The sequence below is a fragment of the Passer domesticus genome, chromosome 32 (genome assembly GCF_036417665.1).
Source record: "Passer domesticus isolate bPasDom1 chromosome 32, bPasDom1.hap1, whole genome shotgun sequence".
Classification (NCBI taxonomy): Eukaryota; Metazoa; Chordata; class Aves; order Passeriformes; family Passeridae; genus Passer; species Passer domesticus.
Window position 1 is genome coordinate 2,940,526 of NC_087505.1, and position 24,854 is coordinate 2,965,379.

Below are 24,854 nucleotides of genomic sequence, written 5' to 3' on the forward strand. Positions count from 1 at the left end.
ATAATAATATAAATCAGCCTTCTGAGAACATGGGAGTCAGATTCAATCATTGCTCCTCTGTCCTGGGGACCCCAGAAATGACCACAGGGAATTCTCAGTCCAGGCCCAGAGGCTCCCTTGCTCCAGCTGAGCTCCAGCACCCACCAGGAGCTGCCCTCCTCCCCCTGAGCCCCAGGACAGCATTCCCACAGCAATCTGTGTCTAGAAATCCACTTTATTTGGTTGCAGACAAGTGAGTGATGGAGAGCTCGGGGCCAGCAGGGCCCCAGCTCCCTGTGAGGAGCCCCAGGCCACGGGCAGCACCCGGGGTCCAGCCCTGGGGGGCAGCCAGGGGCAGAATCCTGGCTGGAGCAGCCCCCCATGGCCCCCCAGGACACACCTGAGCTCCAGCAGCTGCTGGGAGGTGGCTCTGGGTGTCCCCCGTGTCCCCTGAGTCCCAGCAGGGAGGGGCAGCAGGAGACAGGCCCTGGCAGCAGTGGTTGTACCCCTGGGGGAGGAAGAGGAGGAGGAGAAGAGGAGAAAGAGAAGGAGAAAAGGAGGAGGAGGAAGAAGAGGAGGAGGAGGAAGAGAAGGAGAAAAGGAGAAGAGGAGGAGAAGGATTTTCCTGACCAAACTCCCCCCATCGCTTCCCTTTGCTGCGTGGATCAGGAAAAATCCGGGCAGGGAGTGCAGGAGTGGCAGCGGGCAGGAGCAGGACACAGGCAGGGGTGAGGCTGGCACCTGCAAGTGTCACCCGGGTCCCCTCGGGGGGCAGAGGGGACGCAGAGGGGCGGCAGCAGCCACGGCCACTCCCGGGAAGGAATCCGGGAATCCCGGGCAGGAGGAGCCGGGAGCGGGAGGAGCCGGGGGCCGAGGGGAGGATCCCGGGGGTCTCCCGGCCCCTCAGTTGATGGGCTCGTACTCGGAGTAGCGCCGTCTCTGTGCCAGCAGCAGCAGGCAGCTGCCCAGCAGCAGCATGGCCAGCGGCGTGCCCAGCGCCACGGCCGTGATGGAGATCACCAGCGGCGAGAAGGTGTCCCTGGGGGGCTGCCCAAAGCCCAGCAGCACCGACCTGCGGGGAGGACACATCAGCACCCCGTGGGCTCTGTCCTGAGCCCGGGGACTGCCCAGCACAGAGGGTCAGGCCAGGATGAGGCTCCAAGGAACGGCTGTGGAGCCTTTGCTGCAGGACTGCAGGGGAACTCTGACTTGGGAATGGAGACTGTTAGTGAACAGAGAAACCCTGCGAGCTGCCAGTCCCCAGACTGCACATTGTCAGTGACCAGGAACATCCCCTCAGACCCCTCTGCACATCTTCAGTGACCAGGAACATCTCCTGAGACCCTCCAGACCCCTCTGCACACCTTCAGTGATCAGCAGCATCCCCTCAGACCCTCCAGACCCCTCTGCACATCTCCAGTGACCAGGAGCATCCCCTCAGATCCCTGTACACATCTTCAGTGACCAGGAACATCCCCTCAGACCCCTCTGCACATCTTCAGTGACCAGGAACATCCCCTCAGACCCTCCAGACCCCTCTGCACACCTTCAGTGATCAGCAGCTTCTCCTCAGACCCCTCAGCACATCTTTAGTGACCAGAAACTTCCCCTCAAACCCTTCAGGACATTGTTAATGACCAGCAGCACCCCTTCAGACCCTTCAGTACATCTTTAGTGACAAGGAACATCCTTCCAGACCCCTCAGACCCCTCTGCACATCTTTAATGACCAGGAACATCCTATCAGACCCTTCAGCACATCTTTAGTGACCAGCAACATCCCCTGAGACCCTTCAGACCCCTATGACCTCATTAGTGATCAGCAACATCCTTTTAGACCCTCCAGACCCCTCTACACATCCCCAGTGACCAGCAGCTTCCCCTCAGAGCCCTCTGCCCATCATTAATGACCAGGAACATCTCCCTGGAGCCCGGAGCCCCACTCACCAGCTGAGGTACCTCCTCTCCTGGTACACCTGTCCCTCCTCTCCCCCAAAGGACACGTTGAGGGCGCTGACGGTGCAGCTGCTGTCCCAGCTGTCCCCAAAGAAGGCCTGGAGCACGCTGGCCCCGGGCAGGCTCCCGTTGGCCAGGGACAGCTCCCCAGCCCTGCACTGGATGCTGTCCTCGCGCCGCGGGCTCCGCGAGCCGTAGGCCACGGCCTTCCACTGCAGGAAGGGCAGGGGGGAGCTGCTGTTCGGGGAATCTGCGCGCAGGGACAGCACCTGGGGACAGACAGACAGCGGGGTCAGCCTGGGACACACGGACAGCAGGGTCAGCCTGGGGACACACGGACAGAAGGGTCAGCCTGGGACACACGGACAGCAGGGACAGCCTGGGACACACGGACAGCAGGGACAGCACCTGGGGACAGACAGACAGCGGGGTCAGCCTGGGACACACGGACAGCAGGGACAGCCTGGGACACACGGACAGCAGGGACAGCCCTGGGGACAGACAGACAGCAGGGTCAGCCTGGGACACACGGACAGCAGGGTCAGCCTGGGGACACACAGACAGCAGGGTCAGCCCTGGGGACACACGGACAGCAGGGTCAGCCTGGGACACACGGACAGCAGGGTCAGCCTGGGACACACGGACAGAAGGGTCAGCCTGGGGACACACGGACAGCAGGGTCACCCCTGGGGACACACGGACAGCAGGGACAGCCCTGGGGACACACGGACAGCAGGGTCAGCCCGGGGACACACGGACAGCAGGGACAGCCCTGGGGACACACGGACAGCAGGGACAGCCTGGGGACACACGGACAGCAGGGTCAGCCTGGGACACACGGACAGCAGGGACAGCCCTGGGGACAGACAGACAGCAGGGTCAGCCTGGGGACACACAGACAGCAGGGTCAGCCCTGGGGACACACGGACAGCAGGGTCAGCCTGGGACACACGGACAGCAGGGTCAGCCTGGGACACACGGACAGAAGGGTCAGCCTGGGGACACACGGACAGCAGGGTCACCCCTGGGGACACACGGACAGCAGGGACAGCCCTGGGGACACACGGACAGCAGGGTCAGCCCGGGGACACACGGACAGCAGGGACAGCCCTGGGGACACACGGACAGCAGGGTCAGCCTGGGGACACACGGACAGCAGGGACAGCCTTGGGGACACACGGACAGCAGGGTCACCCCTGGGGACACACGGACAGCAGGGACAGCCTGGGACACAGGGACAGCAGGGACAGCCCTGGGGACACACAGACAGTGGGGTCACCCCTGGGGACACACGGGCAGCAGGGTCACCCCTGGGGACACACGGACAGCGGGGTCACCCCTGGGGACACACGGACAGCAGGGACAGCCTGGGGAACAGGGGCACAGGGATTCACGTGCATTCTGTTAATGGGTACTAATCTAGCTCATAGATTGAGATTGGATTAATATAAATTCTATTAATGGATGTTAATCTAACAGATTGATATTAGATAGATTAATATAAATTCTATTAATTGATATGAATCACATAGATTGATATTAGATAAATATAAATTCTATTATTGATATTAATCTAACAGATTGATATTAGATCAACTAATATAAATTCTATTTATTGATATTAATCTAATAGATTAATATTAGCTAGATTACTATAAATTCTATTAATTTATATTAATCTATGATTAGATAGATTAATATCAATTCTATTAATGGATATTAATCTATCTAATAGATTGATATTAGCTAGATTAATATAAATTTTATTAATTTACACTAATCTATCTAAGAGCAATCTATTGGACAGACTAATATCAATGAATAGACTAATTAATCAATCAGTTAACTGACTGAGGGCTGCCCTGGCTCAGCTGAAAGACGCTGGGGGTGTACTCGTTGTTGATGGACCACAGCACATTAGATATTCTATTAATTTATATTAATCTATCTAATATCACTCTATTAGCTAGACTAATACCAATGAACAGATTGATTAATTGATCAATCAGTTAATTGATTGGGCGCCGCCTTGGCTCACCTGGAAGATGCTGGAGTGTACTCGTTGTCAATGGAGTGCAGCATATTAGATAGATTAATATAAATTATATTAATTTATGTTTATATATCTAATATAACTGCATTAGTTGGATCTATATCAATGAACAGATTGATCAATTAATCAATCGATTAACTGACTGAGGGCAGCCTGGCTCACCTGGAAGATGCTGGGGGTGTACTCATCGTTGATGGATCACAGCATATTAGATATTCTATCAATTGATATTAATCTAATGCCAATCCATTGGATATACTAATATCACTGAATAGACTGATTAATTGATCAGTTAATTGACTGAGGGCTGCCCTGGCTCACCTGGAAGATGCTGGGGGTGTACTCGTTGTCATGGATCACAGCATATTGATATTCTATCAATTTATATTCATCTATCTAAGATCAATCTATTGGACAGACTAATATCACTGAACAGACTGATTAATGGATCAGTTAATTGACTGGGGCCCATTCTGGCTCACCTGGAAGATGCTGGGGGTGTACTCATCGTTGATGGACCACAGCATATTAGATATTCTATTAATTGATATTAGTCTATCTAAGATCAATCTATTGGACAGACTAATATCACTGAATAGACTGGTTAATTAATCAATCAGTTAACTAACTGAGGGCTGCCCTGGCTCACCTGGAAGATGCTGGGGGTGTACTTGTTGTCATGGATCGCAGCATATTAGATTTATATTAGTCTCTCTAAGATCAATGTATTGGACAGACTAATATGACTGAATGGACTGATTAATTGATCAGTGAATTGACTGGGGCCCATTCTGGCTGACCTGGAAGATGCTGGGGGTGTACTCATCGTTAATGGACCACAGCATATTAGATATTCTATTAATTGATATTAGTCTAAGATCAATCTATTGGACAGACTAATATCACTGAATAGACTGGTTAATTAATCAATCAGTTAACTAACTGAGGGCTGCCCTGGCTCACCCGGAAGATGCTGGGGGTGTACTCATTGTCATGGATCGCAGCATATTAGATATTCTATTAATTTATATTCATCTATCTAAGATCAATCTATTGGACAGACTAATATCACTGAATAGACTGGTTAATTGATCAGTTAATTGACTGGGGGCAGCCGGGCTCACCTGGAAGATGCTGGGGGTGTACTCGTCGCCGATGTATCACAGCATATTAGATATTCTATCAATTTATATTAATCTATCTAAGATCAATGTATTGGACAGACTAGTATCACTGAATAGACTGGTTAATTGATCAGTTAAGTGACTGGGGCCCATTCTGGCTGACCTGGAAGATGCTGGGGGTGTACTCGTCGTCGATGGAGCTGTCGCGCTGCAGCCGCCGCGCGGCCCCCGCGGGCTCCACGGTGGCCAGCTGCAGCAGGAAGCGGGAGCCGTTCCCCCGCGGCGTCACCCCGGCCAGCAGGAACTGCAGCTGCGAGCTGTCTGCCGTGTGCAGCAGCCTGGGCAGCGCCCCGGCACGGCCCGCGGCCTCGTAGGCTGTCACCTGCGGGGGCACGGCGACAGCGAGGGACAGAGAGGGACAGCAATGGACAGGGGACAGTGAGGGACACAAGGGAGAGGGACAGTGAAGGACAGAGGGACAGTGAGAGACACAGGTCAGAGGGACAGCTCCTGTCACCTGGATGTGCTCTCTGCCCCCTGGATGTGTCCCCTGCCCCCTGGACGTGCTCTCTGCCCCTGGACAAGTTCTCTTTGCGCTGGACGTGCCCCCTGGACATGTTTCCTGTCCCCTGGACAAGATCCATGCCCCCTGGATGTGCTCTCTGTCCCCTGGATGCGTCCCCTGCCCCCTGGACGTGCTCTCTGCCCCCTGGACAAGTTCTCTTTGCGCTGGACATGCCCCCTGGACATGTTTCCTGTCCCCTGGACAAGATCCATGCCCCCTGGACGTGCTCTCTGTCCCCTGGATGTGTCCCCAGCCACCTGGACGTGTCCCCAGCCCCCTGGACATATCCCCAGCCCCCTGCCCATGCCCTCAGCCCATGTCCCTAGCCCCTTGCCCATGCCCCCAGACCCCTGCCTATGCCCCCAGCCCATGTCCCCAGCCCCCTGCCCATGTCCCCAGACCCTGCCCATGTCCCTAGCCCCTTGCCCATGTCCCCAGCCCCCTGCCCATGTCCCCAGACCCCTGCCCATGTCCCCAGCCCCTGCCCATGTCCCTAGCCCCTTGCCCATGTCCCCAGCCCCCTGCCCATGTCCCCAGACCCTGCCCATGTCCCCAGCCCCTTGCCCATGCCGCCAGCACCTGCCCATGCCCCCAGCCCCAGCCCATGTCCCCAGCCCCCTGGACGTGTCCCCAGCCCCCTGGACGTGTCCCCAGCCCCAGCCCATGCCCCCAGACCCTGCCCATGCCCCCAGCCCCCTGCCCATGCCCCCAGCCCCTGCCCACGCCCCCGGCCCACGCCCCCAGCCCCCGGGCACACCCGGAATGCCAGGCTGCCGTTGGAGAAGGTGCCGCTGGGGTCGGTGGCCGGGACCCCGCTGAGCTCGGCCGTCAGCGCCGTGTGGTTCAGGGTGTGGTTGAGGCTGTCCCAGGAGAACTCTGACAGGTCGTAGGTGGGGTAGAAGAGCTCTCCTCCAGGTTTGGCCTCGCTGAACTCGAACAGCTGCAGGGAAGGGAGGGGAGAGGGGCTGGGAGCACCAGCAGGATCCACTTGAGGCAGATCCGTGATCCACTTGAGGCAGAGCTGCCTCAGCCAACAGCTCAGACACTTCCCTGGATGGGAATGGGAATGGAGGGGATTTCCCTGGAGCTGGGAAGCTGCTCAGGGACCCTCTGCACCCCCAGAGCAGCCCCTTGCCAGCAGTACCTTGGTGAAGACCACGGCTGTGGAATAGACCACGCTGTCAGGAGGGTCGATCCAGATGGCTCCGGCAGGACTGGGTGACAGCAGCTGGGTCCAGTTGACCCTCAGGGCACTGCTGGGGCTCTGCGTGGCCACCAGGAGCACAGAAGGGGCCCCGATGCTGCTCCACACGTAGTGCAGGGTGTCCTCAGGCCCCACTGCCCGCACGTGCAGCAGGTTCACAGAGGAGCTGTTCCAGCCAGGGTTGTACTCCATGGACACCTGCGGGGCAGGGACAGGGCTGGGGGTGGCTCTGAGCCCTGGAGGACAATCCCAGTGTGCCGGGAGGATGGGACATTGCAGCTGCCTCTGCTCCCGTGACTCTGCAGCCCTGGTGTTGCTCAACAACTCGGTCAGCATTTCACAGCTTTGAGCTGCTTCCCTTCTAATGGCCCTCCCTTCCACAGCCCCTTCCCACCTCACAGCCCCTTCCTTTCCCATCCCACAGCCCCATCCCACGGCCATGCTGGTCCCACTGCATTAGGACACAGGGGAGACGAGGGACAGACACGGGTGGCCCTGGGACATGTCCCTGCAGGACAGGGGGTGGCAGGGCCGGGTCACCCAGGACACAGCGAGGGCTGCTTCAGCTCCAGCCCCACGTGGGAGCCCCTTTTCCCCCCAAACCCCTCAAAGCTGGGCCTCAGCGAGACTGGGGGGTCCAGCCCAGCCCCTCTCCGGACAGCATCCCCCGAGAACACAAACCATCCCAAAAGTTTCTATCCCACAAACCATCCCAAGAGTTTCTATCCCACAAACCATCCCAAGAGTTTCTATCCCACAGACTATCCCAGAAGTTTCCCCTCAACATGAGCAAGAACTTCTTTACTTTGAATGTGGCAGAGCCGCCCTGGGCGAGCACGGAGTGTCCCACCCCACCCCCCTGGATGTCCCTGTGCCACCCGCTCTGGGTGAGCCCCGTGTCCCGGCTGGGCATCCCGAGATCCCCAGGAGGGGACACGGGGGGCTCAGCCACCGCCGCAACGCGGGACGAGCTCCGAGCTCCGCACCCGGCCCCGGTACCCCCGGTACCCCCGGCAGCCCCGGTACCCCCGGCCCCGCTCACCTTCCGGCCCCGCTCGGCCCCGGCCGCCGCCAGCAGCGCCAGCAGCGCCAGCCCCGCAGCGGCGGCCATGGCGCGACCGGCCCCGGCCACGGCCCCGCCCCGGAACGGCCCGGGGACCGCCCCGGTACTGCCCAGGGACCGCCCCGGAACCGCCTCGGAACGGCCCGGGCACCGCCCCGGCACTGCCCCGGGACCGCCCAGGAACGGCCCGGGCACCGCCCCGGTACTGCCCAGGGACCGCCCCGGAACCGCCTCGGAACGGCCCGGGGACCGCCCCGGCACTGCCCCGGGACCGCCCAGGAACGGCCCGGGCACCGCCCCGGTACTGCCCAGGGACCGCCCCGGAACCGCCTCGGAACGGCCCGGGGACCGCCCCGGTACTGCCCAGGGACCGCCCCGGAACCGCCTCGGAACGGCCCGGGGACCGCCCCGGTACTGCCCAGGGACCGCCCCGGAACCGCCTCGGAACGGCCCGGGGACCGCCTCGGAACGGCCCCGGTGCCGCCCAGGAATCGCTCTGGGACCGCCCAGGAACGGCCCCGGTACCGCCCAGGGACCGGCCCGGAACGGCCCCGGCACCGCCCCGGTACCGCCCCGCGCGGTGCAGGAGCCCTCGGGAGCGGCGGTGTGTGCGGGATGCGGATGGATTCAGGAACCGCTCGGGGTTTGCCGCTCGGCTTCTGCCCCGTGTGCGCTGAGCCCCTCCCGAGTCTGGGCGGCAGAGACCCCCCCATGGCCATCATCCCATCCAGCAGAGACCCTCATCTCCCTCCCCCAGGGCACCTGAGACTCCCCAAGTTCATCATCCCATGGAGACCCCCACTTTACCGTCAGGGCAGTGGAGACCCCCCATCTTCATCATCCCATCCAGCAGAGACCCCCATGTCCATCATCCCGTGGAGTGGAGACCCCCCCATGGCCATCATCCCATTGAGTGGAAACCCCTCATGGCCATCATCCCATCCAGCACAGATCCCCCCATGTCCATCATCCCATGGAGAGGAGACCCCCACTCCACTGTCAGGGCAGTGGAGACCCCCCTCCTTCATCATCCCTTCCAGCACAGACCCCCACGTCAATCCAGCAGGACAAGGCAGACCCCACTTCACCGCGTGGAGCTTCTGAACCCTTGGGGTCTCTGAAGCCTCAGCCGTGGCCTCTGGAGCACCCCACACTCCAGAGACCCCTCACTGTCACTGCCCCATACTCTGGAGACCCTCAGAGACCCCCACCCTCAACAGAAACCCCCACTTCCATCCCCCAGGAGGGCAGTGGAGACCCCCCTCCTTCAGGAAACTCCCTCACCCCATTCCCCAGGGCTCCAGAGACCCCCCAGACCACCCCAACATCCAGAGACCACCCTACCTTCACTGCCCCATACTCTGGAAACCCCCAAATCCCAGAGAGACCCCACCCCAGGACACCAAAGACCCCCACCCTGCCCATGTTTTTGTTGCCCCCTGAAGTGCAGCCCCCATCCTTGGGCTCCCCAAGGCTCCTGGTGTGGGCACAGACCCCTCAGAGCCCCCAGCCTGGGGGGTTTTGTCCCCCCACCATAAACAATCATCCAGAAATGATAAATTTATTTAGGGATAAACCTAAATAAACTGAACCCCAACCCCTGGGAGCTCCTGGGGGAGCCCAACACCTCCTCCACCCTGATCCCTGCTGGATCTGGGGTGGCTCTGGGAAGCCACAAGGGTTAAAAATTCCTGGAGGATCAGGGGCACAAAGTGTCCCCCCATGTCACAGCCCCAGTTTGGGGTGGGTGGTGAATGGGGGGAGGCAGAGGTGTCCAACCTGCCGGGTTTTATTGTCCATGGGGCAGGAGGAACACCCAGAGCTCCTGGGAACGGAGATTCCAGGGGAGGATTCCACCATTTTTGGTTGGTTTTAGGGATGGCAGGGGAACATTCCAGAGTTTTTGTTGATTTTAGGGACGGCAGGGGAACATTCCAGAGTTTTTCTTGGTTCTAGGGTTGTCAAACAAGCATTCCATTGGTTTTGTTGGGTTTAGGATTTCCAGAGGAACATTCCACCATCTTTGCCAGTTCTAGGGTCACCACGGGATCAATCCACCACTTTTGTTGGCTCTAGGGTTTCCAGAGGAACATTTAATAATTTTTTTTAAACTCTAGGGTTGCCAGAGGATAATTCCACCATTTTTGTTAGTTCTAGGATTTCCAGAAGAGCATTCCACCATTTCTGTAGGTTCTAGGGTCACCACAGGACCATTCCACCATTTTTGTTTGCTCTAGGATTTCCAGAGGAACATTCCACCCTTTCTGTCAGTTCTAGGATTTCCAGTAGACCATTCCACTTTTTTTGCTGGTTCTAGAGATACCAGAGGAGAGTTCCACAATTTTTTTTTCAGTTCTTGGGTTCCAGAGGAGTATTTTACCATTTCGGTGGGTTCTGGGGTCACCAAAGGATCATTCCACCATTTTTGTTGGCTCTAGGATTTCTAGAGGAGAATTCCACCATTTTTGTCAGTTCTAGGGTTGCCATGGGATCATCCCACTGTTTCTGTTGGTTCTGGGGCTCCCAGGGGAGCATTTAATAATCTTCTTTTTAAATTCTAGGGTTACCAGAGGAGAATTCCACCATTTTTGCCAGTTCTAGGGTTGCCATGGGATTATTCCATTGTTTTTGTTGGTCCTAGGGTTGCCATGGGATCATCCCACTGGTTTTATTTGTTTCTAGGGTTGCCATGGTAGAATTCCACCCTTTTTGCCAGTTCTGGAGTTGCCAGAGGGGCATTCCACCCTTTTTATTGGTTCTAGGATTTCCAGGGGAAGCATTCCACCATTTCTGTCAGTTCTAGGGTTGCCATGGGAGTATTTAATATTTTTTTTTTAAATTCCAAGGTTGCTGTGGTAGAATTCCACCCTTTTTGCCAGTTCTAGAGTTGCCAGGGGAGCATTCAATTTTTTTTTGGTTGGTTCTAGAGATACCAGAGGAGAATTTCACCTTTTTTTTTTTTCAGTTCTACAATTTCCAGAAGAGCGTTTTACCATTTTTGTTGGCTCTAGGGTTACCAGAGGAACATTCCACCATTTCTGTCAGTTCTAGGGTGGCCATGGGATCATTCCAGAATTTTGTTTGGCCTCACAGGGTGACATTTGGGGATCTCAGAGACAAATTCCCAAATTCCCTCCAGATGGGGATTCATTCCTGGGAATCCCATCCATCTGATACTACCTGAGGTCTGGAGGGGTAAATATGAGATTCCATGAATGTTCCCTCTTCAGTGTAGGGCATCCCAAACATCCTTTTTGTTGGGAATTTGGAATGTTCTGGGGTAGAAAGCAAAATCTTCCTGATTCTGATTCCGAGTGTGGGATAATTAGCAGTGAACTGATTTTTAACTGCATTTGCACAAGTGGTCATTGCCAAAAACCCAGGAAGAACATGCTGCAGCAGTGACAGGACAGGTGTAACTCAGGTGTAATTCAGTGTTTATGTCCTAATTCCTCAATTTTCCTCACCTTCCCCAGCAGGTTTGGCTGATTTTTTTTTCCTTTCCAAGTGAGAATTTCTCCTCTTGCAGGGAGGACAGGGATCCTCACACCTCCTCACCTCGTGGGCAGCACAGCTGAGGGTGACCTGGTGAGATAAAAGGGGAGCTGAAGGCTTGGGAAGATTATGGAACCCATGGAAAATCTGGAAAAGCCAAAAAGGAGCTGCAAAAGAAGCCAAGGGAGACCAAAAAAGTGCAGCTGAGAGAGACTGGGAGCTCTGTGTCCTCCTCACACAGGTGAGGTGATGAACAGAGCTCGTCCCAGACAAGCAGGGACAACTCTGGTGCCTGAATTTGGGGGTCACAGGGGTCTCTGAACCCAAGGTGTCCCTGAACCTGAAGGTTCTGGCACTCTGGGGTTCCCAGACACAGGAGAACACACCTGGATCTGCTCCTGAGCTCTTCCACACTCATGGCTGGGGAAAAGGAGCTCCAACCCCTCCCCAGAGGAACCACAGCTGAGCTGGAATCAGTTTTATTGCTGCCTCTGTCCCCAAAATGCAAATGAAGATATTTCATTCTCCATTTGCTGATGGCAGGAGTGATCTCTGCAGAATCTGCTCTTTCTCTCCCCATTCCTACCAAATTTCCCTTTGGGTGTGTCTCACTCACTGCCCACATATTTTAAATTTTTCAGAATAATCTTCTGGCTTTTTCCCCTGGAGGTGATGGAAATGGCAATGACAATTTTGGAAATGACAATTTTCCCAGGATGAACATGGGGGCAGAACTTCCAGCACCACCAGGGCCTGGTTTTCCCAAACAGGCTGAGCTCCAGCATTTGCACAGATACAACAAGGAGAAAAACAAACAAGCCAAGCCCAAAGCTGGAGATGGACTGGTTTTCCTCTGGAGACCAGAAATCCAGTCAAGGAGAGCATCCTGGGATTGGCAGGTGTGCAGAGAGCTTGGAGTCATGGAATGGTTCGGGTTGGGAGGGACCTTAAACATGTCCAGTGCCACCCCTGCCATGGCAGGGTCACCTTCCACCATCCCAGGGTGCTCCAAACCCCATCCAACCTGGCTGTGGACACTTCCAGGGATGGTGCAGCCATGGAATCATCTGTGCCAGGGCCTCGTTGCCCTCACAAGGAACAATTTCTTCCCAATATCCCATCTAACCCTGCCCTCTTGCAGTTCAAAACCATTTCAGAGTACAAAGGTCCAGGCAGGGAGCACTGAGTTACCCAAATTTACCAAGGTGGACACTCAGATCAGAAACCTACATTTCTTTGGCCACACATGTGACAAAATGACCCCATTCATCACAGGAAATGCCACCTGAAGGTTCTGACCCGCTTCCCTCCAGCTGGGCCCTACTGGAAAGGGCAGAACATCCCTTAGGAAGAAGGAATCAAAAATGGGACAGTGCTGGGGGGACATGTGGGGTTAAAACACCTGCTTGGAGGAGAAGCCAAGGGGAACAAGGGAAGGGGGAGATGATGGAGGAGAAATGCCTGGAGAAGGGAGCACAGGGATGTTACATCCATCAGCTGTGCCAGGAAAAGTGATTCCCTCCCCATGCAAACCCTCGGGGGTGTTATAAACATAAGGGATCGGGACCTGGGAGGGAAATGGCACTAAAATAAAAGAGACACCTGCCTGGAGATCATCTCTGAGGGAAATGGACCTAAAATAAAAGAGACAACTGCCTGGAGAGCATCTCTGAGGGAAATGGCCCTAAAATAAAAGAGACACCTGCCTGGAGAGCATCTCTGAGGGAAATGGCACTAAGAGAAAAGAGACACCTGCCTGGAGAGCATCTCTGAGGGAAATAGACCTAAAATAAAAGAGACACCCGCCTGGAGAGCATCTCTGAGGGAAACAGACCTAAAATACAAGAGACACTCACCTGGAGATCATCTCAGAGGGAAACAGACCTAAAATAAAAGAGACACCTGCCTGGAGATCATCTCTGCCGGGACTCGAACCCGGAACCTCTGGATTAGAAGTCCAGCGCGCTCGTCCATTGCGCCACAGAGACCTCACCGTGAGGGGAGCGTCGGCTCCAGAACTGAAAAATCCACAGCGCCCGCAGGGTCCGGCGCCCATCGACACCCCCCTGGCACAGCAGCACCTCCAGAGTCCCCTCCCTGCGCAGGGACAGGCAGGAATAATCCCAGGGATGATCCATATCTGGCTCGGCAGCAGGGATGCAGCAAAAAGCTGGATGCAGGCTGGTATCCGCCTCTCTGGCAACCTTTCCGCAGCATCCCCGGCGCTCTGGGCAGAGCTAAATCCTGGAGCAGAGCTCCTCGCTGCATCCCAGCAGCATCACAGCATCCTCTCCTCGCTGCAGAAGGCAAGGGATAAAGATGAAAGAGGATTTAGCTCAGCGGTGAGGGGAGCTCTGCTTGTCGGCGTGGAAAAACGAGGTTTGAGCAGAGGAGTGAAAGGGAAAGCAGCTACCGTGGGTTTCCTTTCAGCAAGCTGTCAGTCAGGGGTTTAATGAAGAAACATTGGGGGAAAATTGAAGACAAATGTCAAAACAACAGGAAAGGTCCATTTACAGCCACTGACCTATTAACAATGGATCAAACTCTGGCAGCGAGTCGCCGCTGGGAATTTGGAATCCCGGAAAGGAACGAATTTCAAGCTGGGAACAGCACATTTGGAATGCCTGAATGGAACAAATCTCAGGCTGTTGTTCTCTCCCAAACACACCCTCGATTCCTGTGCAAGGGGAGATGTTAAGTGCAATCCAAGAAGAGGAATTCCCTGAGACAGGGAGCTTTTGACTTGAGGTCAGTGTGAGCTGAAGCTCAGGCAGCTCTTCCTGGTGGAGAAAACCCAGAGCAGGAATAAAGAGGAATTCACCCCCCAGTGGAACCAGGACCTCAAAACTGAGGATAAATCCCTCCAAACACCCGTGTTTAGATGGTGAAGATCACACCAAGTGTGGTCAAGCTCCTGCTGCATCCCTGCTTTCCTCAGTGCCTGTCCTTCCTGCCTCAGGCTGGGGCACCTCTGTGCTCACGGCTAAAATCCCATTCTGTGCCAAATCCCTGCGTCCCTCGAGGGCTGGAAAAGACCTGACTCTGCCCAAAGTGAGCTGTGAAGTTGTATGGTGCTGAAGAGAAGAGGCACAGCACTGACAACCTCAGCACACCTAATGCAAACCCAAAGGATTTGGTGATCCTTTTACTCAAGGAAAGCTTTACGGTGTTCTTGACAGTAAAATTCACTTTGGAGTGGTGGGAAAGAAGGCAGGGGTTGAACTTCTAAAAGAAAAACCCTTCCTGCTGCAAAAGATAACCCAGTGAATTGATAATCCTTGAAATAAATCCCTCTGTGAACCAACTGTGATCACACTGGGACCTGGAGAAAACTCAAAAGCCTAGAAAACACCCATCTGCAGAGTGACCAAAGGCTGTGTTTAAAAATGTCACAGGAAAAAAGCTCTAAAGGATGAGAAAAATCTCCCACAGCCCTGGAAGACTGTGTGCTCCTCCTGGGGGATGAAGACACCAGCTTTCAATATGATTTTGGGAGGCTGCACCTCAAGAGTGCCTGCTTTGAAGTGAGCAGCAAGCAGAAAATCTGGAGCTGATGAATGAAACAGCAGAAACTCTCAGAAGAATGGCTGTGGCTCTCTGGGCAGCCACGTCCCTGGAATCAGAGGTTTGAAGGAATTCCTCCTGCCTGGAGCTCCCCTCAGCCCTAATTGCACCAAACTCGGGAAATGACAAGGAGTCTGAGCTGATGAAAATGCCACATTTCTGTCAGAGGAGCAGCAGCACTGCCAGCAAAGCCTCATCCTCCTCCTCATCTTCATCCCAACACGCAGCTCTGGAGGCCTGGGGCACCTGCCAGGTGTTTCTGTACCTTCCTTCAGTCTTCCCTGAGCTCCCAAATGTTCCTCTGCTCCCTGGAGATTGACAAAATTGGCAAGCAGAGATGGGAGGGAGCAGCACAGAAATGCCTACAGAGTGGACCGCTTTGTGGTATCCAGAGAAAGGTTTTACACTAAATATAAATATATTATAAATATAATATATAATTATATTTATTATATTATATATATGATACAAACTATAAATGCAAGCACCCAATTCCCCAATAAAACCCTCTCCAGGAGCCACTAAGCTGTGTGACTTGAGGCCAAAAATCCACTTACAACCTGTGTGATGATGCAGACTCTCCCAAAAATCCTTACAATAGGTATATTCTTATTTTTTCCTAAATTTCTAATGAGCCAGGAGCAAGGATGCAGTGGCCCAGGGTGAACCCAGAGAATTTACCACCTCATAAACAGCTGGGAAAGGCCTTTGGGAAGACAAAACTCTGAGCAATTTGATGACTGATGGAGCTTTTAGATCCGTATCACCTGAAGCTGCTCCAGGGCAGCATCACCAGTGTTGGGAAATCCAGAAATCCTTTGTACACTGAAAGAAACAGCAACAGAAAATCCCTACAGAAAGTCCCTACAGAAAATCCCTACAGAAAGTCCCTACAGAAAGGTATTTTTGCATCCCAGGCTGAAGCAAAAACCATCAGGGATAAAAGGAGTGGAGAGAGGTGCTGATGTTCCTGGAGATAATGTTGGATCTCAGGCACAAACTGGAAAATTCTAAACGGGCCTTGATTATAGAATTAAGGAATGGTTTGGGTGGGAAGGGATCCAGGTTGATGCCTTGGGTGGGAAGGGATCCAGGATCACCCTTTGAGTGGGAAGGATCCAGAGTGATCCTTTGGGTGGGACAAGATGCAGTATCATCCTTTGGTGGGAAGGGATCCAGTGCTGGGGAAGATGAAACGGGAAAGCCTTATAAATATGATTGACTGGCAAAAGATTTTGAGAATATGGAACCTATGAGCAAGATTGAAATGAAAGCAAGCTTTGAGATACCTTAGTTACTGAACAACTGGAGAACAATGGAATGGCTGGCTGAAGGTAATCTCCCTTTGATGGAACAATACCCGCTGCTTGCAGACAGGTCCAAGGGTCAGAGCACACCCTACTAGCTTGGCAGAAAGGGTCCAAAGAGTCGTTTTTAGGGTTTAAAATGTGACACAGTATGGTAATGTAATGATTCTTAGAGGCTGTATGTAAATGCTGTAAGATTTGTATCTTGTATTAGATTGGTTAGTGAGAATTAGAATATTCAACACAGAAGATTTATTGTATTGTAACGGGAACCATTCGCACATTCTCTCTTTACCACGCTCTTGCATTCATTCTCTTTACTCTTCCTTGCTCTCTCATTCCCTCTCTCTCTTTGGGGCCTGCTCCGAGCTGCAGCTGGCACATCCAAGCAGGGCCCCTGCAATAAACCACAAATCCCACGACCTGGATTCAGAGATCTCTCATCCCCGTCTGTCCCGACCGTCCTACCCCCTGCAACTCCTACAGCCCAGGGTGGGAAGGGATCCAGGATCATCCTTTGGCTTGGAAATGATCCTCTGGGTGGGAAGGGATCCAGGATCACCCTTTGGGGTGGAAATGATCCAGGGTGATCCTCTGGGCGGGAAGGGATCCCCCCTGGCCAGGGACACCTTCCATGACCCCAAGTTGCTCCAAGCCCCGTCCAGCCCAGCCCTGGACACTTGCAGAGATGAGGCATCCCTGGAATAACTCGTGCCAAGCCCTCTCCGCCCTCACGGGGAGGAATTTCTTCGCAAAATCCCCAAACCTCCCCTCCTCCATTTTAAACCCGTGCCCTTTGTCCCACACCTTCTCCAAACTCCCTCTCCAGCGCTCTCGGAGCCCCTTCAGGCGCTGGAAAACCCTCCCTTCCCACCGCCGCCATCTCCTCCCCTCAGCGTCTCACTTTTCCGAAGTTTTCTTTACTGAACTCCCCTCACGCGGGCGCTTTTCCCGTTCCCTTCACGGCCCGTCCCGCGCAGGCCGCGCCTCACCCTCAGGGCTGGCCCGGCGCCGCCGCTCGCTGCTCCGGGGCTGCTGCACGGGGCTCCGGGTGTTCCTCGGTGTTCCCGGGGCTGCTTCTCGGTGTTCCCGGGGCTTCACCGTGCTCCCGGGGCTGCTTCACGGCGCTCCCGGGGCTTCACCGTGCTCCCGGGGCTGCTTCACGGCGCTCCCGGGACTGGCTCACGGTGCTCACGGTGCTTCCCGGGCTTGGTTCCCGGTGTTCCCGGGGCTCCTCGGTGTCCCCAGGGCTTCCCGGGGTTGTTTCCCGGTGCTTCTCGGTGTTCCCGGGGTTGTTACCCCGCGTTCCCCGGTGTTGTTTCCCGCTGTTTTGCGGGGTTGTTCCCCGGAGTTGTTTGCCGGTGTTTTGCCGGGTTGCTCCCCGCAGTTCCCCGGTGTTGTTTGCCGGTGTTTTGCCGGGTTGCTCTCCGCAGTTCCCGGTGCTCCCCGCTGTTGTTCCCGGAGCAGGAGCCCCAGGCCCGGCCGTGCCCGTCCCGCCCCGCTCCTTTGTGCCGCCGCCCGGCCCTTTCCGCCGGGCCCCGCCGGGTTTCCATGGGGACGGCGCCGGCCCGGACAAAGGCCCGGGCAGCGGGGCCGTAGCGGGGCTGGACCGGGGCAGCGGGGCCGGAGCCCGCGGGGAATGCGGGCCCTGCCCCGGCCAGGAGCCGGGGAGACCCGCTGGGGGCTGCTGGGATCCACTGTGGGACACTGGCATCCACTGGGGAAACTGGGATCCACTGCGATCCACCGTGGGAAACTGGGATCCACCATGGGACACCGGTATCCATTGTGATCCACTGTGGGATACTGGGATCCACTGTGGGATACTGGGATCCATTGGGGGATGCTGGGATCCACTGCAATCCACCGTGGGAAACCAGGAATCCACTGGGATCCACCACGGGATACTGGGATCCACCATGGGACACTGGTATCCATTGTGATCCACTGTGGGACACTGGGATCCACTGTGGGATACTGGGATCCACTGGGGGATGCTGGGATCCACTGTGGGATACTGGGATCCACTGGGGGATGCTGGGATCCACTGTGGGATACTGGGATCCACTGGGGGATGCTGGGATCCACTGGGGAAACTGGGATTCACAGGGGGATACTGGGGTCTACTGCGGGATACTGGGATCAAGTGCGGGATACTGGGATCAAGTGTGGGATACTGGGATCCACTGGGGCCCACGGGGGGATAATGGGATCGACTGGGGGAAACTGGGATCCACTTGCAACTGAGAGGAGCCGCGGGGATCTGCTGGGGGATACTGGGATCTGTGAGGAGTTGATCGGATCTCCTGGGATCCACTGGGAGAAGCTGGGAGATACTGAGAGATACAGGATCAGCTGGGAGAATCTGGGATCCACTGGGGGCTACTGGGATCTGCTGGGATCTGAGAGGAGCTCTCAGGATCCACTGGGGCCCACTGGAGGCACTGGGATCTGTCAGGAGCTGTTGGGACCCACTGGGATCCGCTGGGGGATACTGGGATCTGCTGGGATCTGAGAGAAGCTCTTGGGATCCGCTGGGGGACACTGGGATCCACTGGGAGAAACGGTGTTCCACAAGGAGATAGTGGGATCAACGGCAATCTGAGAGGAGCTGCTGGGATCTGCTAGGATCCACTGGGGGAGACAGAAATCCACTGGGATCTGAGAGGAGCTCTTGGGATCGGCTGGAATCCACTGGGAGAAGCTGGGATCTGCTGGGGGATAGTGGGATCCATTGGACAATACTGGGATCCACTGGGATCTGAGAGAAGCTCTTGCGATCTGCTGGGATCCACGGGGAGAAGCTGGGATCCACTGGGATATGAGATGAGATCTTGGGATCTGTTTGGATCCACTTGGGGATGCTGGGATCCACTGGGAGATGCAGGGACCCACTGGCATCAGATGGGATGTGATAGGAACTGTTGGGATCTGCTGGGCTCCACTGGGAGAAGCTGGGATCCACTGGGTGATACTGGGAATACAATGGGAATAAATGCCGTATAATTTATATATATTATATTATATTATATTATATTATATTATATTATATTATATTATATTATATTATATTATAATATTGCAATACATTATATATAATATATAATTATATATTATACAATATATAACATATATATTATATATTATGTAAGATAATATATAATATACAATATATAATACATAATATTTGTAATATATATAACATTATTTAATATATCTATTCTGTTCTATTCTATATAAGGGAATATATAATATATAATATATAATAATATTATCTAATATATAATATTTTCTAATATATAATATTAGAAAATACCTATAATATATATTATATATTATATATTATATATTATACATTATATATGGGAATATATTCTATATAAGGGAATATAAACCAGGCTGGGACAAAAATGGATGCATTTAATAATGAGATTTCTGAATTTCTCACCTGCTGACCCCAAAGCTTTGTGCCAAGCCAATATTTACTCCTGCTCTGCAAACTCAGGGAGTTTGGGGTGCTGTGGATGTGATCACCAAGCCTTGCTGACAGCTCCATTTATCACAGAGCAGCTTTTGGAGTTTGGGCTGGGCAGAATTTCCCCCCCTCCTCATTGGTTGTGTTTTATTCCCGGTGAAAAATCTCCGTGGAAATTCCCAGCGACAGCAAAATTCCCTTTGCATTCCTGGTGCACACTCAGGCAGCCAAGCAAGGCTGTAAATAATTGAGAACCCATCATTTTCCCTTTGCAGTCCTCACCAGAACCAGCCTGCTTCGCCCTCAACAGCAAATATTTAGTGAGGTAATCAATCCAAGAGAAAAAAAAATCTTAATTTGGATAAGAAAATTCAATGTTTTTCCCCCCAGATCTTCTGTCTGATTATCTCTGGCATCCATCCTGCTGTTCTCAGGGTAGGTGCTGTAGCAGGAGATAATTATGAGGATCACAATTAACTGCAGCTAATGCTTCTTATTAGCATTTTGCTGGGGCTTGTGGAGTTTTTCAGCTGAAACAGATAAACAAGCTCAAACATTCTCATAGGAAAGCTCAGACAAAAACAGAAACAAAGAGGCACGGAGGGAAAACCCAGAGCAGCTCGGGCTGGAAATCTCACAGCTCGCAGTTCACAGCTCCAAATTATCCAAATTTGAGGTTTGTTTTTGGGCATTTGGGGAGCTGCAGGGTGGAAGATGCCAAAGTCACTCCCAATTTGTGGACAAATTCCAGCTCAGGAACTCCTCACCTGGCTCAGGTGTGCTCCCACAAGAACCAGGCAGTTCACAGCTCCAAATTTGGATATTTGGGGGGATTTTTTGGTGGGTATTTGGGGAGCTGCAGGGTGGGAAGATGCCAGAAATTCCAAATTTGTGGACAAATTCCAGCTGAGGAACTCTTGTGCCTGTCTTCACCTGGCCCAGGTGTGCTCCCACAGGAACCAGCCAGTTCACAGCTCCAGATTTGCATTTTTTGCTCCACATTTGGTTGGTTTTTCTTTTTTTTTTTTTTTTTTTTGGTGGGTATTTGGGGAGCTGCAGGGTGGGAAGATGCCAGAAATTATTCCAAAATTGTGGACAAATTCCAGCTCAGGAACTCCTGTCCCTGTCCTCACCTGGCTCGGGTGTGTGCCCACAGGAACCAGCCAGTTCACAGCTCCAAATTTGGATTTTTTGCCCCCTATTTGAGGCTTTTGTTTGGGGTATTTGGGGAGCTGCAGGGTGGAAGATGCCAGAAGTCACTCCCAATTTGTGGACAAATTCCAGCTCAGGAACTCCTCACCTGGCTCAGGTGTGCTCCCACAAGAACCAGGCAGTTCACAGCTCCAAATTTGGACATTTGGGGGGATTTTTTTGAGGGTATTTGGGGAGCTGCAGGGTGGAAGATGCCAGAAATAATTCCAAATTTGTGGACAAATTCCAGCTGAGGAACTCCTGTCCCTGTCCTCACCTGGCTCAGGTGTGCTCCCACAGGAACCAGGCAGTTCACAGCTCCAAATCTGGATTTTTTTGCCCCATATTTGGCGGGTTTTTTGTGGGTATTTGAGGAGCTGCAGGGTGGAAAGATGCCAAAGTCACTCCCAATTTGGAATTTCCACAAATTCCAGCTGAGGAACTCTTGTCCCTGTCCTCACCTGGCTCAGGTGTGCTCCCACAGGAACCAGGCAGTTCACAGCTCCAAATTTGGATATTTTGCTCCATATTTCCGGTTTTTTTGTGGGTATTTGAGGAGCTGCAGGGTGGGAAGGTGCCAGAAGTCACTCCCAATTTGTGGACAAATTCCATCTCAGGAGCTCCTGTGCCTCCCTCACCCCTGGAGCTGCCAAAGGGAGGGGAAGCCCCTTGAATAGATGTTTGATGTGGCAGCCTGGAGCTGATAAACCATTGATTTTTTCCTCCTTTTCTGGCCTGCAGGAGATTGTCAGCAATAGCAAAGCAGGGCTGATAAGAGCCCAGGCTGCTGGAGGATCCTGGCAGCCCAGGGTGGGATGTCCAGACAAAAAACATCCTTCAATTTCTCTTTTCCAGACTGAGACATCCCAGATAAAGCCCTTATCTGCCTTCTCTGCAATCAATGAGATGCTCCAGCCTGGCTCAGCAGGGCAGCAACAGCTTTATCACAGCAGCCACACCTGGGGAATTTGTCTAAATTCCCAAAATCCCAGGCCCAGAGGTGCCTGGGTGTGTCCCTGGCAGGCTGTGGCTCCAGGGAGCCTGAGGTGCCTCCATGGGGAATTCATCAAAAAAGGTAAAAACGCCCTGGGCTGCCCTCAAATATTTTCCTGTTAGGTTTCCAGCAGTGGAAACCCCTTTTTCCTTTTCCCTTTTCTCTTGCTTTTCCATTTTCTCCCCCTTTTTCCTTTTCTCCCACTTTTTCTTTCTTCATTTTCTCTCCCTTTTCCATTTTCTCCCCCTTTTTCTTTTTCCTTTTCTCCCCCTTTTCCCTTTTCTCTCCCTTTTCCCTTTTTCTCCCCCTTTTCCCTTTTCTCTTCCTTTTCCATTTTCTCCCCTTTTCCATTTTCTCCCCTTTTCCCCTTTTTCCCCCCCTTTCCCCCATTTTCTCCCCCTTTCTCCTTTTCTCTTCCTTTTCCATTTTCTCCCCCTTTTTTCTTTTTCCTTTTCTCTTCCTTTTCCATTTTCTCCCCCTTTTTCCTTTTCCCTTCCTTTTCCATTTTCTCCCCTTTTCCATTTTCTCCCCCTTTTCCCTTTTTCTCCCCCTTTCTCCCATTTTCTCCCCCTTTTTTTCTTTCTCCCTTTCTATTACTTTTCCATTTTCTCCCCCTTTTTCCCATTTTCTCCCCCTTTGCTCATTTTCTCCTCCAATTCCAGCCCTTTCCCGGCCGCCTTCGAGCAGGAGAGGGCAGCAAATCGCTCCTCTGGAAGGAAAGGAAAGCACGAGGTCTCCATTTGGGGATGTTTTTTGCTCTTTCCTGTGGAAATCTTCACTCAGAATCGTTTTCTCTTCCTCCCAAGGCCTTGCTGCAACCAAAATATTTGGATCTGTTCCCACCGGCTCCTCCCAAAATCGGGATTTTTGAAGGATGTGATGCAGATGATGCTCAAGTTTTGAGTCTCAGACACCAATCCCCGACCTGAAGTGGATTTTGCAGCCTTGTGCTTGCATCTCCAGCAGTAAATTTGGGATTGTCAGCTATTCCTTGGCACAGGGACTGCATCATTTGGACATTTCTTAGCCCTTTTTTATGCCATGAATCCACCTCCCAAAGCATTTCCAGGGACCATCCCCAAGGGGCTCCTGCTGGGGACACCCTGCTCTGCAGGATCTGAGCCACCAGAGCTCAAACTCCACTCCTGAGAGGGCCCAGGGGTGTTTAAAAATCAGATGTGGGATGTTTAAAAATGAGACGTGGTGATATCTGGTAAATATTTGATATTTAAACATATCAGAAGTGGTGATATCTGCTAAATATCTGGTATTTAAACATATCAGATGTAGTGATCCCCCTGCATTTCTGCAGGATTCCCTGTCAGGATTGGGACAATTCCAGAGCCTCCTGAGGTGCAGGAGCTCAGCTGAGCCCTCATCACCAGTGATGGGAGAGTCATCCTCCCATATTAAACAACTGCAAAGTTGTCTCCAGTGAAATCATCAGGTTTTGGTGCTGTTAGACCCACTGGTGAGGAGTGGGAGTGGATCCCATACAGGGAAGTGCCCCTTGCTCTCCACCAGACCCTGATCCCTGAACTAAAAAAAAAACTATTTAAAAAATATTAAACTAGCAAAAAATTTTAAAATTTATTTATTTACATCATCAATAAAAATTGTAAAAAAAAAAAATTTAATTCCTACCACTTTTTTATTTTAATCACTATTAATAAATTTTTCTTTATACCCTTTTAAAATTTTAAACCAACTTGACCTTTCTCCTAATCCTATCTTACAACAACAACAAAAAATACACTAATAATTAACCAACACCAAGTTTGGATGCTGAAATTCACAGAATCAAAGAATCCCGGAATGGGTTGGGCTGGAAGGGACCTTAATGATCATCCAGTGCCACCCCTCTTATTGCACATTTCCCCAAGGCAGCTTGAAAAACTAAAAAGAGAAAATAGAAAAACCCCGAAAGTTCAACTGAAAGTACTACAGAACCTTGCAGGGTGGGAGCAGCTGAAAATAGAGATGCCTGCACACACCCACCCCCTGGCTCGTGCTTCCAGAGCCATCTCCAGCTCCTGGGTTTGTATTTATAGCCCAGCAAGCCGGGAGCTGGGGGATTGTGCTCAGCACGAGCAGGGAGAGGCATGAACCCGGCAGAGAGCTCGTTTGTCCCTGGGATTCCTCCTGGGAGCGCAGCCCTGAGCAGCAGCAGGTCCCTCCGTCCATGCCACTGAACAGGATCCTGCTCCTTTGGGAGCCCAACCCAAAGGGATGAACCCAAAATGAGCAGGATGAACCCAACACAAATGGACCAACCCCAAACGACCAACCCAAAATAAGCAGGATGAGCCCAACCCAAAATGACCAACCCAAAATGACCAGGATGAGCCCAACTCAAATGGATGAACCCAAAATGGCCAGAATCCTGCTCCTTTTGGAGCCCAACCCAAATGGATCAACTACAAATGGACCAGGATGAGCCCAACCCAAAATGACCAACCCAAATGGACCAGGACCCTGCTCCTTTGGGAGCCCAATCCAAAATGACCAACCCAAAATGACCAGGATGAGCCCAACTCAAATGGATGAACCTCAAATGACCAACCCAAAATGAGCACGATGAGCCCAACCCAAAATGACCAACCCAAAATGGACCAGGATCCTGCTCCTTTGAGAGTCCAACTCAAATGACCAACCCAAAATGACCAGGATGAGCCCAACCCAAATGGATGAAACCAAAATGGCCAGAATCCTGCTCCTTTTGGAGCCCAACCCAAAATGACCAAGATGAGCCCAACACAAATGGACGAACCCAAAATGAGCGGGATCCTGGTCCTTTGGGAGCCCAACCCGAATGGATCAACTCCAAATGGACCAGGATGAGCCCAACCCAAAATGAGCAAACTAAAATAACCAGGATGAGCCCA

At 52.9% G+C, this 24,854-nt stretch overlaps 1 protein-coding gene, 2 long non-coding RNA genes and 1 other non-coding gene across 8 annotated transcripts; 1 reads left to right on the top strand and 3 right to left on the bottom strand.

Moving 5' to 3' along the window:
* Window positions 1-747: 747 nt before the first annotated feature.
* On the bottom strand, window positions 748-8,051 carry GLMP (glycosylated lysosomal membrane protein). Its single transcript, XM_064401487.1, has 6 exons — window positions 7,923-8,051; window positions 6,821-7,078; window positions 6,434-6,616; window positions 5,275-5,493; window positions 1,926-2,203; window positions 748-1,051 (listed from the first exon to the last, which is right to left on the bottom strand). The coding sequence occupies exons 1-6, from the start codon at window positions 7,989-7,991 to the stop codon at window positions 883-885; spliced, it is 1,176 nt and encodes a 391-aa protein (XP_064257557.1). The 5' UTR covers window positions 7,992-8,051; the 3' UTR covers window positions 748-882.
* Window positions 8,052-9,488: 1,437 nt separating this feature from the next.
* LOC135288160 (uncharacterized) lies at window positions 9,489-17,867 on the bottom strand. 3 transcript variants are annotated; one of them, XR_010351429.1, is made up of 2 exons: window positions 17,302-17,867; window positions 9,489-11,528 (listed from the first exon to the last, which is right to left on the bottom strand). It is a non-coding gene; the product is annotated as an uncharacterized LOC135288160 (long non-coding RNA). The 3 variants fall into 3 exon arrangements; XR_010351431.1 differs by having other exon boundaries at window positions 17,214-17,867; XR_010351430.1 differs by lacking the exon at window positions 17,302-17,867 and adding an exon at window positions 13,345-17,207.
* TRNAR-UCU (transfer RNA arginine (anticodon UCU)) lies at window positions 13,353-13,426 on the bottom strand. Its single transcript has one exon. It is a non-coding gene; the product is annotated as a tRNA-Arg (tRNA).
* A 45-nt stretch (window positions 17,868-17,912) lies between the features above and the next one.
* On the top strand, window positions 17,913-23,562 carry LOC135288349 (uncharacterized). 3 transcript variants are annotated; one of them, XR_010351507.1, is made up of 4 exons: window positions 17,913-18,088; window positions 20,060-20,109; window positions 21,831-22,050; window positions 22,776-22,956. It is a non-coding gene; the product is annotated as an uncharacterized LOC135288349 (long non-coding RNA). The 3 variants fall into 3 exon arrangements; XR_010351508.1 differs by lacking the exon at window positions 17,913-18,088 and adding an exon at window positions 18,171-18,239; XR_010351509.1 differs by lacking the exon at window positions 17,913-18,088 and adding an exon at window positions 23,282-23,562 and having other exon boundaries at window positions 18,266-20,109; window positions 22,776-23,182.
* Window positions 23,563-24,854: the final 1,292 nt, after the last annotated feature.

Bases quoted from the DNA above. Each gene is read 5' to 3' on its own strand.
- GLMP (XM_064401487.1), bottom strand. From the start codon at position 7,991: ATGGCCGCCGCTGCGGGGCTGGCGCTGCTGGCGCTGCTGGCGGCGGCC. The intron at 6,617-6,820 runs GTACTGCTGGCA...CCTTCCCTGCAG, and splicing joins CAGCCGTGGTCTTCACCAAG to CTGTTCGAGTTCAGCGAGGC. The intron at 5,494-6,433 runs GTGTGCCCGGGG...GTGCCCCCGCAG, and splicing joins ACGGCAGCCTGGCATTCCGG to GTGACAGCCTACGAGGCCGC.